Genomic DNA, 16,358 nt, shown 5'->3' on the forward strand with positions numbered 1-16,358 from the left:
TTGAGAAGTTTATATGACGGTGGTGCTGGTTGCAGAAGCCTCAGTCCAACTCTAGACCTAGTGACTTGGCCGAGATCATGATCCCTTGCCACCTGCCTCTGCAGCATCCATTGGGGAGGATTTCCTGGTGTTTGACCCCAGCCCGTCAAGCAGCACAGATGCCTGCAAAAAATAATCTCTGGGATTGCAAGAGAAACCTGCACTGATAATTTGTTTTTTTCCGCTTTCTATAAAATTAAGTTCCACTGTGCATTGAAGTCTGCTGTTTCCGCAGAGACAACATTCACACATCACCCCATCCCTACTATTGCCTTTGCTTTGGCAACGTAGCAGCTTTTCCAGCCGTGACTTCATATGGTTGGAAGCCAAGTGCTCATTATCGGAGGGGGTTTTGAGGTTCAGGCAAGACACATGAAAGAGGGACCTGAAAGGTTTAAGTGGATTTGCTCTTCTCCCACCCCACACACAGCAGTCAAAGACTCTTCCCCTGGCTGCATCTCCCCAAACGCAGGCAGGTCGGATGTCCTCTGCCTACAGTCTGAGCTCACACGACACGAAGCATCTCCTGCCTGGAAACATTTTGGCACTAGCACAGCACTGTACTTCTTCGAGTCAGAGACATTGGAGATAAAGTTTCACGTGATATTACATTTGATTTTGTGGGAAATTCTCACGCTTTCCTTATCAGCAATGCTTGGGCTTGTGTTCAGACATCCTTTAGCAGGATGTGCCAGGCTCGGTGACAGTGGCACACAATCCCTGCAAAGCTCTCTACATCTCCACGCTACCGAACAGCGCAGGACACTCAACATCTTATGCTGTTAACCTGATAGAGCAGCCCTTGGGATGCTCTTGACCCCGGTCAGCTAATTATCTCCAACCAACGGCCAGCTAATCATCTTCAACCAAGGCCCAAGAGCGGAAACCCACCACCTCTGCCTGCCAGAGGTGTGCTGCTGTTTCTACTGGCTTAATGGGAAGGCAAACCAAGTCATCTCCTCCACCGCCAGCTCCTTGGGGAGAACAGCAGAAGGGTGCTACCAGTAAGGTGTAGGATAATCCAGTTGTAATCCACACACCCTGCCTGCTCCTTCACTGCTCAGTAGATAATCAACATGACCGTCAACTGGAGAAGCCCCTGAGGTCCCCCATCATGCAACAAGTCCCTGCTGCACCTGGCGGGACATGGACACACATGCAAATAAGCAGTAAAATAAACTGCACTCCCATTTACTGCCAACAACACAGGCTTTTGCTTGGTGACGATGGGTGACAGCCAGCCACCACGGGGGAAGGGAGGGACTTGGCCAGGAAGGAGGATTTTCAGCTCTCCCTCTCCCACCGCCTGGAGAAATGGGACAAACCCGCAGAGTTGCTCTGGGTTTTGTTAATGTCCTTTACGTAAGGGGAGTCTGGGAGGGAGCTGCTGCCAGGCCTTTCACGTACCAAGAGCTCCGCTGGCTCTCTAAATACATACTATACCAGAAGTCTTTTACTTAATGAATTGCTCTCAGAAATATATCAAAGAGCTTCCTACTTGCAACAGCTTCACAAGAGGAATGCAAATAAAGTATTATATAAAATCTTCCCACTGGGTCTTTTAAAAAAAAATAAATCCAAACATAAAGAGATTTAAAATGATTCCATTATCTAAACTTTCCTCATTTATAGAGGCAATACGGTGCTCAGATAGTATCTTGCGTACATCGATGGAGTAGTCTTCACCCCAGAGGCTCACAGGGTGCTAGCAGACCTTCTAGAGGGTATCGCTCAAATGCAGCGGGGCTTAGTGGAGCACGACAATGCCATGCAGCAAACGAAAGCGTTCACAGTAGGAAACAAGGAGAATTATAGATGAGCTGAATGTAACTGCGAGGCCAGGATTTTCTCAGTGCACCAAGAGTTCACAAAATGTATCTCATGAGATCCTCCATGAGCAGACTGTCTTCTTGCAGCTGCCTGCCCAGAGAACTGGAAAGACCAGAGTAAAAGGTTTCCAGGGGGAATTTTCTCCATTTTTAAGCCACTGTTTTGTACAGGATGCACAAGTGCCGGCCTACGGGCACTGACCCCCATATAGTCTCCCACAGCTGCTAATAGCAGATATGTCACCAAGGAATGTAAGAGCAGGGAAAGTATGGGGTGGTCTTTCCCTGAGATACCCCACAGTGTCGGAAAAACAGCAATTTAGGAATATCCTGGACTGCAGGTTGCATCAAGACACCTTATTTTTACCCTTAAATTGCACATTATCCAGGAATTGCTCTCAGCCCCACACTTATAAAACATCCTGTGTATGCGTATATACATACTTATAATATATAAATGTCTATATAAATACATAATACACCTATACACACCAAAAAAATAAAATCTTTCTTTTATTTGCCTTAACCTTGCTGCATCCTACAGACAAGAATTTCAAAGGCATCAGGTACTTAAGGATGCAGAGAGGGATTTTCAGGCACAGAAAAGTCAGCTTCACTCTAGGCTCCCTTATAACCTTTAGGAAGCCAATTACTTCTGAAAATGTGGCCCTGGACTACCCTGCCTTTGCAGAAAAGGAACCAGATGCTGAATATATTTTCAGGACTAACCTGGATTTCCATATAAATGCCCTTTCTGATCATCAGGTTAGAACTGTGTGAGGCATATCATGGTTACTGATACATAACCCGCATTTTCACGGTAGTTGAAGCCAGCAGAAATCTCACATCCAAGTATTTTTCAACTAAGACTGGTGCATATTGCATAACAAGCAATGCAGAAATCTCAGCTGGAAATAAAACAGGAAAAACAGGAATTCGATTTTCCAACCAAACCCCTCAAAATCCATAAAAAATTGCAACAACCCCCCCCCCAACATCCCTTGGGAAATAAATAGCTTTTTCCTTAGCAGGTTTGAAGAGTGATTGATAGTTTACATTCAAGACAAACACCTTATTAATGAGTATTTTTATTTTTAATGTTTAAAGCTACTAGTGAAAAATCAACAGCCAGAAACAGTAATAAACTGAACCTAGTCCTCACCAGCAGTTTCACTCGTATATCAGTAACAGCAAGAGAAACGCTTGCCTGGACAGACGAACAATAGCTTGCAGCTCCCCTTTGGTGCCAAGGAAAATTTGTTATTCGCTGTTAAAGGAAGCCCAACATGGAGAGAGATAATTACTAGCTCCGCTGCAGGCTGGGAGAGAGCCCAAACGCAGGGAAAACAGCTTGGGCATCGGCGAATGTTATTTGTATATAGAAAACAAGCTCCGTGCTCAAGGAGATCAAATAGGTTTAATGTCCAGGAAAAAAAAGAAAAACAATATAGAAAACACAAGTTGGAACAAAAGAGAGCAAGGCACAAGGTAGATGGAAGATGTCAGGGCTGCATTGATTGGAGTCAGGAAAGCATCACTCGTGTGTGACTCCTGCATCCTCCTGTGGTACCCACCAGAGACTGGCACGTCAGCTGAGCCCTTGGGTGAGAAGCCAGGGACCTTCTTCCCCAGGGAAAACACCCGGTCCTGCTAACATCCTGAGCAACCCAAGGAGGCTCGATGGAAACGGCCAGCCTCCCAGCTGAATTTCAAGCAGCTGGCTGCGGCGGTGGGAGGGAGCCCAGCTGGGGTTTTGCTGCTGAATATTTCAGAGCAGATCAAAGCTATAATAAATTAAATCCACAATTCCGTCTGTCACCTTCAGAGGTTAATCTGAAGCAGCATCTCTGTACAGCGCGCACCTTCCTACACAACGAGACCTTGTCTTTGTTATGTGCAGGTACTTGTATAGATGCTACCAACATCCTTGCATCCAGGCATAGGGCAGTGAGGGGACACGTAAGCCGCCATCCCACAGCCCAGCAGCTTCCAGCACGGCTCTGCATGGGAAGAAACTGTGCCCAAAACAGGAGCTGCAATACACACTGCTCAGACTGGCACGGCCTCTTGTACCACCCTGCAAGGGGCTCCGAGGCTTCTTCTCAGGGATCCCACAAGTGGGACTGAAGCCTGGAGGGCATCAAGCAGGGCAAGAGCACCAAAACCACCAGCCTGAAGCCCCTTCTCCAGGTGGGACATCCATCAGCTACAGCAACTGCAAAAGCCACTTCACCCTTTCCTTCAGACGGCTTAGTCTCCTATTTCCTCAGGCAAAAACTGCTCTTGCGGAGTTGACGGTCGCATGGTGGCACAGCAGCTCCTCAACCAAGTGACATGGTCAAACCCATGCCTTCACCCTACCCAACCCTCTCCCATCCTGGTGCTCACATGGAGGGACAGCTACCTCCTACAATGCCAGCAGCGCTTGATAAGTACTCCTCACTGATGTCCACACCCCATACAACCACCAAAACTGACCCACACCTGGCTTCTCATTGCAAACCCAACACAGGCTCTCAGCATGTGCAATTTTGCTTCTTCTCCCAGTTCACCCTCTCAGCTATTTAATCCTCTTCCCTGCAACACCATCTTTGTGCTGCAGCCCATAACCAAGAAGCACAGCTACACAAAGATCCCTCATCACAGCTACATCTCATACTTCCAAGTCAGCTTTGATGCTCCGAATAGGTCCCTTGCACAGGTGACAATAAGAAGCTCTTCAGGAATAAATGGGACACTCCGTACTTTTTCCCCTTTATTGCAGAGCAATAAGCTCCTGGTTGAAGCATCCATCCACACATCAGGATATTGCCCATCTCCCACAGTTTTGGGGGGGCAAGCTTTCAGATGCCGAACACAGGGATACATCTCCCCTTCCATGGGAGAGGAAAAGCTGGCAGCACGAGCAGGCAATGCGCTGCCAGATGAGGCAGTACAAGAACAAAAGCAAAGGTTTGGTGAGGAAGAGCTAAACACAACCCCTACCTGATTATGTTCGTGAGACGACGAGCCCTTCCCTCGGGATGGGGAACAGCTGCCATCAAGCTGCTCGCTACAATCCGCCGTCCACTGTAAAAGGGATAAAAAAAGGGATTGTGTAAAATAATAGCCAGGCTGGGGAAAACTGCTGTGTCAGTCCACAGCACACAGCAAACACCGTCCAGCCGCGGGCATCGCTGTACGCGTGCGGCCCCCCCTCCTTTTCGAGGATGATCCCAAAGGCTTTGGCTTGGAAACGCTCCACCCACTGCCCATCACTCTCCTGTCACCTCTGCTGACCTACCTGGAGAAGCAAACAATGCTATCACGCTTGAGAGCCTTCTGCTAGACTTATGCCTATCTCCTTTAACAATTTTGAGTGCAACCATGTGCCTGGAAAGGTCTCCCAAGGTACAGTTCACCCATTATTATGGCCATAGCCAAAAGAAAATTGCATTTTCCCCCTGACTTTCCTCTTTTTCCTGGTGGGAGCAAGGTTGGAGACATCCCCACCATGGGAACATCCACACTTTGGGATTCTCTAGACTGGTGATGGATTCAGCTCCCCTGCAAGTGGTGTGGAGGATGAAGCGGCGTACAGTGAGCTTTTCCTTTCTTGCCCCAGCACGGAGAGCAGTTATCCAGGGATGTGGTACCATCTGAGCATCTCACACACATGTGTGAGTGGATTTATCCTCTCTCAGGCAGGGAAAACATTATTACGGCCGCAAGGAAATGAACTGCAGAGAGATTAAATAACTTGCCCAACATTAAAGATTAAGTTGCTGGCAGAACCTTGCAGTTAAAACCAATTTTCTTGGTCTCAGTTTAGTGCCTTCCCCCTAAACCCATCCTTTTTCCTCCAGCGTTCATTAAGAGGGAACATGCCACCTTCAGTCAGGCTGGCTTCCACCAGGGTTACTCCAGAGAGCTGGAAGATACATGCATGTTTATTCCTTGCTTTGATAAGAAGTGATCAGGAAGAGAAAATCAGAAATAAAAATTCCTGATTATTTCTTACACAAATTTGGGATACAAGGTGGGAAAATTAGTATCTTTGGGAGACAAAAGATAATTCCTTCTTAATGCACCCCTGAAGACATGGCTTGATAAAAGCACATGAGCTATGTAAAAGCCCATCCTCACTTCTTGTCCCATATACAGCCCTAAAAAGATGAAATACTGCATTTTGCTGGAGTTTCACATAGAAATCCTAATTAAACTTATACACCAACGGTCTGGGGTACAACCACATTTAGCTGCTGAATTTGAGATGCCTCTAAAAGTGGTTTAATTAAAAGGTTCAATGTTCAGATGTTTCATTATTATTCATTTTTCTTTTAAAATGAAACTTGACTGTCTTTAAAGACAGCAATCACAGAACTGACATTAAAAACCCAGCAGCTCCTTGTTTTCAGGATAGGCCAGAGAGGAAAGCTAAAATACCATTTCCACAGCTGGAAGATGGATTTGGTTGCTGCAGCCAAGGATCTTGATGCAAAAATTGTACACAGGCTGCCAAGAAAATTAGTAGTTTTTGTCCTTAAGATGCAGAGGGAGCCCAGGGCTTACGAGCAGAGGTGTGGACAGGCTGCAAGTGGTTGTAAAACTTTGACTACTAATTTATTTCTAATTCAATAGTATTTCTAAACTTGACACATTAAATAAAGCAGCACTTGCTTGTTTGACCTGAAGCCCCTCCAAAGTGTCACTTCAAACACAGCCATTTTCCAGCCTTGGGTTAAAAAAATGCACTATAAAGTACGTTGAATCACTTGATTTTTAAATTTATTTTCTCCCAGTTCTAACAATTTTGATCCTCAAATTGTAAAAGACCTCTTCAGCAAAATCTGTTCTTAAAAGTGTTCCTTTGATTGGTAATTTCTTTACACTGAGCTAATATATAAAGGGTCCAAAGCTCTGGATCAGATCCTCAGCTCCAGGAACCTTGCATAGCTCAGATAAATCAGATAAACACTGCAATCAGATAAGGATTCACATATAGACTCACAGAATGGTTTGGGTTGGAACAGACCTTCAAAGATCATCTAGTTCCATCCCCCTGCCATGGGCAGGGACACCTTCCACCAGACCAGGTTGCTCCAAGCCCCATCCAGCCTGGCCTTGAACACTGCCAGGGATGGGGCAGCCACAGCCTCTCTGGGAAACCTGTGCCAGTGCCTCACCACCCTCACAGTGAAGAATTTCTTCCTTATGTCCAATCTAAATCTCTCTTTTTCAGTTTAAAACCATTGCCCCTTGTCCTGTCGCTCCAGGCCTTGGTAAAAAGTCTCTCTCAGTCTTTCTTCTAAGCCCTCTTTAAGTACTGAAAGACTGCAATAAGGTCTCCCCGAAACATTCTCTCTCCAGGCTGAGCAACCCCAACTCTCTCAGCCTGTCCTCACAGGAGAGGTGCTCCAGCCCTCTGACCATTTCCATGGCCTCCTCTGGACCTGCTCTAACAGGTCCATGTCTTTCTTGAAGAAGGGACCCCAGTGTTGGACGCAGTACTGCAGGTGGGCTCTGCGGGAGTAGAGGAGGACCATCACCTCCCTCGACCTGCTGACCACGCTTCTTGTGATGCAACCCAGGATGCGCTCGGCTTTCTGGGCTGCAAGCACACATCGCTGGCTCATGCCCGGTTTTTCACCCACCGGTGTCCCCAGGTCCTTCTCCGCAGGGTTGCTCTCAACCCATCCATCCTCCAAGCTGTGCCGATGCCAGGGATTGCCCTGACCCAGGTGCAGGACCTTGCACTTGGTTTTGTTGAACCTCATGAGGTTCACATGGGAGGGCAAGCTTTTCTCTGCTGGACTTGGGGACATTGGCTTTTGCACGCTGGGGTGCATGGGGAAGGGGACGGGAGAAGGCGGCACCTCTGGTAACTGGCAGGAGAGCACCTTGCCCTCATTACCCCAACCATTCCTCCCAATTTAAAGGCAAAACAAAGCCCTAGGGAGGCAGGGCCTCATTTGTAAGCAATTAATAGACTTGAGTGTGAAACGAGACAAAATGACCTGCAACAAAACTTCTCTGCATGCTGGAGGAAGTCATAGTCCTGGACAAACCCTGCTCTTCTCCCCATCATTGTACCCCCAGCTCGACTTTGCCATGTAGTCTCATTAGCTTTTAAACTAACATTAAGGCTTAATGCAGAGTAGTCCGGGGATCTCTGCTTGGGATCAGCCTCCCTTGCACCTCATATAAAGAGACGAAGACCCAAATCAGACCAGCAGACCCCTCCAGCAGCTCAAACACAGCTATCCAACAATGGCCATATCCTTACCCTTACGACCTTTCAGTCTTATTATTCTCATTTCATCCTCATAACCATTATGTAAGTACTCTCTAACCTAAATATTTTATCCTACTGGGAGGGGTAGGAAAGCACCTCTATCACAAACAGAGGATCACGGCAGCCTTACAAGCCCAAGGGCACAGACAGAAGCTCACTGCTCCCTGCATCATGGGCTCCTTATCCTTTCAACAGTTCACATCTTCAGCACACATCTGGCACACTGTGGCACCAGAATACAAACGAGTTCCCTCCGAACATCAACAGTAGTTCAGGAGGTTTCATTTCTCCTTGTGTTGGACCTAAAATGTCCATTTTAGGAACAAACCTAACTAGGACCATGTCATTCCTAATGACAACACCAAACCACATCCCCGCTAAAAACATCCCTTTGTTTGCTAGGTACTCACATCCTCTGAAATGCAGCAATTTCCTTCTCTGACATAACAACCGTGAAGCAAGCAAACAGGTTAGAACGCATATTAAAAGGCCCACAAAACCCACAATTTTGGAGAGCATTTGGGGCTTTTCACTGACCTTCTGGACTTGGTTGTTTCATGGACAGCCCTGTGCATACGGACAGGAGCACATCCCACTACCGAGCATCCCCCCCGCTGCAGCCCCTGCAGCTCTTCCCAATCCCTCCAGGATTTTTCCACCCTGGTGAAGCAGCATGCTGTTTGGGATGGAGAGAGGCACCCTTCATCTAGAAATGAAATGCCTTTCATTTATAAATGGGAACCTTGGAGAAGTCAAAAAGCTTCAGGGCACGCACCTTGAGACCATGTTAAAACAAAACCCAGTTGGCAGGAGATGTCTACCAACTGCTGGGACACCCCATACGTGGCTGAACAAGCAAGCTGCCCCAAATCCAATCTTTTATTATGTCCTGCTTTACACCTCAATGCTCAAAAAGCTGCTTCAGCTGGACGTGCATCTCCAACCCAGGTAACAAGCCACCGGCGTCCCCCAGCTCCTCTCCCACCGCACGCTGTGCCCTTCACCTACCTGTGAGACGTGGGACTGTGTCTTCTCGCTCTCACCGTCCACCTCCGTTTTATCTGTCAACAGCCCCTGGACCTGGTACTCCAGGACGTAGCTGTCTATGAAACGTTCCAGCTCCTCGATCTCCTGAGAGCGACTGCTCCCCGCCTCCGAGGAGGCCGATGCCACCGACGAGTTCTCCATCCCTTCAGGAGAGATGCCGACAATGGAGGGGGCCTGAGAAAGCAGAATAAAAATAGGCAAGAAATGATTTCCCAGTAATTATAAAGAGGTTAAAAAGAAGCAGTAGCCAAAGCCTATCAGTTACCACAGGCAGGATACTTTCGCTGTATATCCAATAACATTTATAATAGTCCTAGGTGGTCATATTCAGAGTTTCCAGGCGTGCACAAACAAAAAAAGTTCCATTTCTGTAATATTCCTACATCTAAGGACAACAATGCTTATCCTCCTTCCTAAAACCCAAACTACTGAAAACCTCCAGACACGTGCACAGAAGAAAAACAAAATTTAAAAGCTTAATTTAAAAAGCCCATGGCATTAGCTGTGCTAGATAAGGGTGATAAGCTGGGCATGATGGACAGGGGTATGAGGAAGAGGATGATAATTGAAAAGCTTCTCTAAAACGGCGGCAGTAAATGATGCTGAGTCAATCGCGTGACTGTAAATGGTCCAGTGAGGAGGTTTGCACGTGGAGGTGAAACAGAGATCACACCAGAATCTATGTTTAAAACCTCCCCCTCTGCAGGCAACAGCCCTATAGAAGATATAGATGGTTTATGATGCTCTCTTCCTTCCTATTTCTCCATGGCTGAATGTCAATCACACCTTAATGTACAGAAACCATCAGCTCCTGTACTGGGGCCGGGCATGTTTGCACACAAATTAAGCTTTGGACCAGTGTCTTGTCGTAAGACTCATACGCCTCCTCCCCTGAAGTTGGGAGGGAAAAGACACGGGAGCTCCCACCACACTGCAGGACACAATGACTTTATCCCTCACCCTCTCCTTCACCAGGAACTAGTATTTACAGTCTGTTTTGAGACAAGTATAAAATTACCAAGCAAATTCAGAGTGAGTCACATGCCATCGGAAGGAAAAAAAAAAAAAAAAAAAAAAATCTTTTCCCAGCTGATGTAATTTCCAGCTCCTGAACTAATGCTCATCTGTCACTTCTGAACAATTGTGGCTTCATTTGGAAACTGCCGAGAACGAGCAGTTCTGGCCTAAGGATTTCATCTGCTCAAGGAATTATTCCCAAATGTGCCTGGACTGTCAAAAAGGCTCATTATGTAGATCAATATCACACATTAGTTCCTGAACAAAAATCATGTGGTATATTAAAAAGGAGGAAAAAAAAAAAAACACAAGAAAAAAAAAAAGGAGCCCAAGAGAGCATGGAGCCCTGGAGGAGAGCAGGCTTCTCCCCTTTTAGCTAATTAGTGCCAATTACCAAATGGAAAGCACCAATTATTAAATAGAAAGTGCTAAAGAAAGAGTTGGGAGAATAGGTGGCTGCAGTGAGTCCTGGAGGGCATGACGGCGTGGGGAGGTGACTGCGTGAGGTAGGGGACAGCTGATACAGGTGGCATCACTTGGGATGGAGCAAGCAGAGTCCAAGGGTATCCTCCATCCCCTGGGGCCACACAACACAAAACCAAAGGTTTTTTGCCTATGTTTTTGGGTTGGGTTTTTTTGAAGGTGGCACTGGAGGAAATCAAGCGCAGGGTGCTGCCCTGGGGATGCTCCCCCTGAAACACCCATGATAAAGCATAAAGCAGAGCAAGGGTTAACACATGACGCCACTTTTGGGGTGCTCACTGCCATGCCTAACCAGCATTTTGCTGATTAGCAACAGGAGAAATGGTGGACTGAAAGGCAACGGGTTTGTCAGAGGTCCCCAGGTCCAGCAAACGAGCACAAACCATGTATTTGAGGTGTCCATGGATCTCTAGTAGTAAACTCTAAAACCAAGTCATCCTGCAGTACCTTCACCTCTCTTTAAAGGAAACCAGAACTTAGGAGGAAGAGAACTCCCCTATGTTTAAGGGTGATGAGTTACCACATACACCCGAGATAGGATCATCACTGTACACAAAGATCCCTAGAGCAGATGTCCAGGCACGGACAGCGAGTTGGCTGACCTCTAACCCTTCTAATATGATAAAAGACTAACAAGTCACGGTCTGTAATCTTCTTTATATGTTTAGTCTGCACCAAGTCGGTGTGAATCAGGTAATGACACAGAGACCGGCCACCTGACATGGACATCCCAGCGTGCCGGGGACACTGCCAATACGCCACCATCAGCCAACCCAGGGTGTCAATAAAGAGGCTCAACAAGCAGAGGAACATCTTGGCTTTGTGGCATCTCCTGGTACTCCCTGGTAGCAACCAGCTCTGGGTTCTCTGAATTTGTCCTTTGAATTCCCCTTCTGACCACGCTCCCTTCCCGTATTGGGGTTCACAGTTAGGACCACACGTGCCTGATGACTACAGCGGCGAGGTAATGTCTGAACTTGATGCTGACACTACTTTGGGCAAGTGGTTGGACTAGAGACCTCCTGAAGTCTTCTCCAACCTGAATGGTTTTACGATTCCATGATTTCATCGATTAAGAAAGCTTCCTCTACTCTCTCAGCCTACTTTCCATAGCTCTTTCTGAGCAGTCTCACCCATTTTAGATGAGTCTCTCCCAGTTATCATGCAACTGCCTTCTCCAATTCCACCAGCCTGCCCAGAGATTACCCAACGCTCAGATGGGCGTTGTTTTGGTCACCATCCTCTAGAAGCTTTTTCAAGACAGGGCTTTTTCAGCTGTTACCCATTGATTTCTGGGCTCTACCCAATTCTACCAAGCGTGAGATGCACATGTATAAAATGTGCTTGACAAAACAAACCCAAGATGATCACAGGTTTACAGAGGCCCATTTGCTGGGTCCTGCAAGCTGGTTCCTGGTTCAAGCAGCCTGGCCCTTCAAGAGAGACAGATTTTGGAGCACGAATGGTGGCCCTTCCTCCTTGGCAGGAGGCACCTTGGGAAAGGAAACATCCACCTAGATCCAGACCCATTCAAGTCCACCCGCAAAGGTTTAGTCTCCACACTAATGCTAAACCTTCTCTCCCTTTCCCAAACTGACCCCCTCCACCAGGAAGGCACCGCAGGCTGGATGGTCCCCTGCTCTTCTTGGTGCCACATGCCAAGAAACCTCTGTGCCTGGACCAGGTTTCCCATCTCGCCTCGGCTTCAAAACATGTACAAACAAGAGGTTTTCAAAGAAAAATCCAAACCCACACTTGAGCATCAAAGTGGTTGATGACTTCCCAAACTCAGCAAACACAGGTTCTTGAGAGCTCTTCAGGGAGAGGTGATCCCTTGGATCTGTGTTGGCATAGCACCTACCACCAAGGATTCCCAGACCCCAGGTACATCCCTTAATGATAATTAATAGAGATCAACCTCAAATCTATTTTTTTTTCCTGTTCCCCCTGCCTCCCCCTATTTTATCAAAGGACAAAGTCTGTACGTTTTGGGGGTTTGAAAACTACCTTCCAAACCTATCCTACGAAGCCCATGCCGTGCTCATTACTATGATCATAAAACAAGGAATCATCAGCAGAAAAAGTCAATAGATGTGCAAACTGCTTATTATAACTTAGTAATTATCAGCATTACTGTAATGTATAATTATTATTAATAACTGTTATTTTAAAGAGGGATCTAAATGGGGCTCTTGCTCTAGCAAGATTATACAGTTTATGGCGATTATACAGTTTTACTCTTAATCAGCAAATGAACTCAATAAGAACAAGCATTTTTTATGACATTTGTACATTCATTCCCCTTCTTCCAAAGGTGCTCCAGGCTTGTTGAACTTGTGGAACCAAGTGGTGAGTCTGATAGGTGAAGAGCAGCAATGGGGAAGGAACCCATTTTGGGCAAGATGGGTGGGAGGCAACAGCACAGGGGAACTTGCAAGAAAAATGATGTAAGAAAAGGTCAGTCCATGATGAGAAGAAGAGAGACATGCAGGCACAGCAGTGCATTTCCATCAGCTCACTGCAGTCTGGGTGAGAGGACTCCATATGTACATCCTCCCCCAGGGAAGATGCTCCAGCCATCCTCTCTCTGGCACACCAAGACAAAGCTTCTCCAAAACCTAGACTGCGGCAGCCTGGCAGTGCCAAGGCAGCACCGCAGGGCAGCGTGGCACAACTTTTGCCCTGGGGTGGGACCCACCTGTGCCCCAGCCACCCAAAGCGAGCAGGGACTCCAGCCCCATACAAACATCATTCCCTGAAGTAAGGCGCAGGGGTTTTTGGTCCAAAACATGCTGACATGGCAACCTTGTCAGCAAGGCTGCTGCCCATGAAGAAATCTTCCTAAAGCACTTCTTGCTCCAGTTCAGCAAGACAAGCCAACAACCGCACACCTCGCTCCTACCCAAGGTCCAACCTGGTCGAGCATCAGCAAAGGAAACAAAATAAAGAGGTTGCTTTTGCCATTTTTTTTGCTTCCACCGGATGGATGCTGAAAGCCTAAAATGCTTTCTCACACATGACAAGTTTCTTTGAAGGTTGTGGCCTTCAAACACAAGAGAACCAGGAGCACCACACTATCACGCGCACCCAAACAGTGAAAGTTAGAAGTGGATTTACCCAACAACTACACTGCCAGAGTTAATACTCAACGCTAACACCTAGGTAAGGTGATTGGAAAAGATCTCTAAAATACAGACTTCAGGCAGAACTGCTTAATGTAGTGCTTAACATCAGGCTTCTCCAGATTTAGCCACCTGTATCAAAATTCAATTATCAAAAGGTCCAATGACCACCAACTCCCAATAAATTGCAAGCGCCCAGCCCACCTTTCCAACCACCTGGCCTCAGCTGTTTAGATATGGTTTTAAATGACTCACTTAAGGCATCCGAGTTGGAAAACCCATGTCTCTTCCTTACTTATCCTGCAATTAAATGCTGAAGTAGTTCCCATGCTAATCCTCTGTTCCTCTGCAATTCCAGCATAGGGCAGGAGAAACACAGAGCAGCCTCTCTCTTTCTGCAGAAGATTTATTCCCCAGAAATGCCATCGCAGGCCAGCTGCTGGAGAAGCCGGCTATGACGGACTCCAGAGCTACCCTGACAGATCACTGAAAGCCTTTTTCTTGCCATATGGGATTTATCATCCCAGGTTTTTCTAGGAACAAGAGATGCTTCCTATAAAAGGCAGCCACGGTGCAAATTCTTCACGTATTGACGCAGCCACCTCCTTCCAGAGTCTTCTGTGGTAGGACTTCCAGTATCCCTCTTGCGTTTGCTCTCCGGGAAGAGTTTACAACAAATAAATTTTAAATACTGCTGTGATCCAGCAAGTCCCTTCTGCTCTGAGACACCTGGGACATGAACCAAGAAGCACCCCAGCAGCACACAGATTTATTTATCTCTGCCTGCATGGGATGATGGTAAAACCAAACTGAAGAGACTCCCAGCAAGACCCAGGGAGAGGCTCCAGCCCAGCCCCAGCCAGCGGGCACCAAGTCCTGCCCCATGAGCAGGATGACACCCTCTTCTGCTCAGTGCCTCTCTGGGGCTAGGCAGAGAGAAACGGAACATGGCCAAGCCCTCCACCATCATCTCCCTCACACTGCCTGCCCATTGTCTTCTCCAAGCCAGGCTTTCCAAAGCCTGCACAGGGAAGGAGGTCCCTTCAGCCCCAGACCTGGGAGGTGAAGGATGCTTTAACCACACAAACCAGGGCAGAGCAGCTGGTGCAGGACACCCCTCCTATTTCTTATCTGCTCCTTATCAGCACCTTCAGGTCAGGTGAAACCTTCTGCATGCTTTGACTCGGCAAATGACCGTCCACCAGCTAACACTCTGGCAGCAGTACAGGCAGAAGGACATTTGACCGTCTGTGTTTGGCGTTTGAACTCCTGCCTATCAGCACAGCCACAGCCGGCGGGCAGCCGGCTCACTTCCCAGCATCTCCTTTTAATGAGCTCCTTCAGCAGCAATATTTCCTCTCTCCTAATCCAGCCCATTTCCAACAACAAGTAATTAGCAATGTGTCTTTCGAAAGCGGTGGGAGCATCTCGGTGAATGAAACGAGCAGTTTATCTTTATTGCTTTGTACCCAGCAAACTGCAGGAACAGTTACTATGGAAAATGAAAGGAGTCGAGATGAACCATGACTCCCCGCATCGAGATATTGCCGCATCTCCACAAGCACATATGAAGCATCGCATGTCTGGTTTGGATTTGCTGCTCCAAAGCCGGTATCTTTCCAGATGCTAAAACATCAAGCACAGCAATGTAAATTATTATATCCTGGATCTGACCCTTTTCTAATTAAAATGTAAACACCTTTGAAAACCACATCGAGCAACTGCTGCTGGAGCTAGCCTTGGGCTTTTCAGATAGCGATGCATCCATGGCTGGCTGAGCATTTCATATATTTCATTATCCCTCCAGTCTCAGGTCTGGTTTCTGGTACCTGGTGATGCAGAAAAGGCCAAGTGACAGGACAGGAGCCCAACAGCTGCCACATGGCAGTGCCATCCATGAGCCTGGCACGCAACAGAGCAGGCAAACGTCATAGTGCATCAAAACAGAGCCATTAAAATAAATGCAGAAATAAATGGGGGGGGGGGGGGGGGAAAGGAGAGAGACAGGAGACAACAAAGCACAAAACGTCACAGAATCCAACCCAAAACTGCCACCTTGACACAGTGATCCAGCAAGGAAGGGAGAGGAATAACCAGAAAGCCAGAAATCCCTTCTTCTGATCCAGACAATAATTTATTATGTAGTTTGCTTTGCTGCAATAAGGAATTTTTTGCGGTTAGGAGATGGATTTGCTTTTTTCTTTTTAAACAAAACCAAAGCCTCATCACCTTTAGAAACACAAAGTCTTTTAGTATTTCAAATCTGTGCACGAGGTTGGAGTGGTTTTCCACCAGATGGGCTTCCTTGCCCAGGGGGAAGATGTTACCTTTGGCTCATGATGGGTGTTGCCAAGAAAAAGAAAGGAAGAACCAGCACACAACTAAGAAAACCACTGTCTGAACTTCAGGAGGTGAATGGAGGTGTGTTTATGGGTCATCTGATGGACGCTGGTCCCACCCCGTGGTGGGATTCTCCACTACATGGGATGCCAGGGCAAGGAGTCTGCTGGAGCATCACTGGCTGCAGCACAACAGCAAGGCACACTC

At 47.2% G+C, this 16,358-nt stretch overlaps 1 protein-coding gene across 5 annotated transcripts in view; it reads right to left on the reverse strand.

The window, feature by feature from the left end:
* Positions 1 to 16,358, reverse strand: part of CTIF (cap binding complex dependent translation initiation factor) — a 143,064-nt gene that overhangs the window by 105,680 nt on the left and 21,026 nt on the right. For all 5 annotated transcript variants that reach the window (XM_069775152.1, XM_069775153.1, XM_069775151.1 and 2 more), the window contains 2 exons: positions 9,151 to 9,363; positions 4,854 to 4,937 (listed from right to left, as the gene is read on the reverse strand). In XM_069775152.1, the coding sequence (XP_069631253.1) occupies positions 4,854 to 4,937; positions 9,151 to 9,330 (264 nt within the window). In that variant the 5' untranslated portion in view covers positions 9,331 to 9,363. The remainder of the gene's footprint in view (positions 1 to 4,853; positions 4,938 to 9,150; positions 9,364 to 16,358) is intronic.

The sequence above is a fragment of the Haliaeetus albicilla genome, chromosome W (assembly GCF_947461875.1).
Source record: "Haliaeetus albicilla chromosome W, bHalAlb1.1, whole genome shotgun sequence".
Classification (NCBI taxonomy): Eukaryota; Metazoa; Chordata; class Aves; order Accipitriformes; family Accipitridae; genus Haliaeetus; species Haliaeetus albicilla.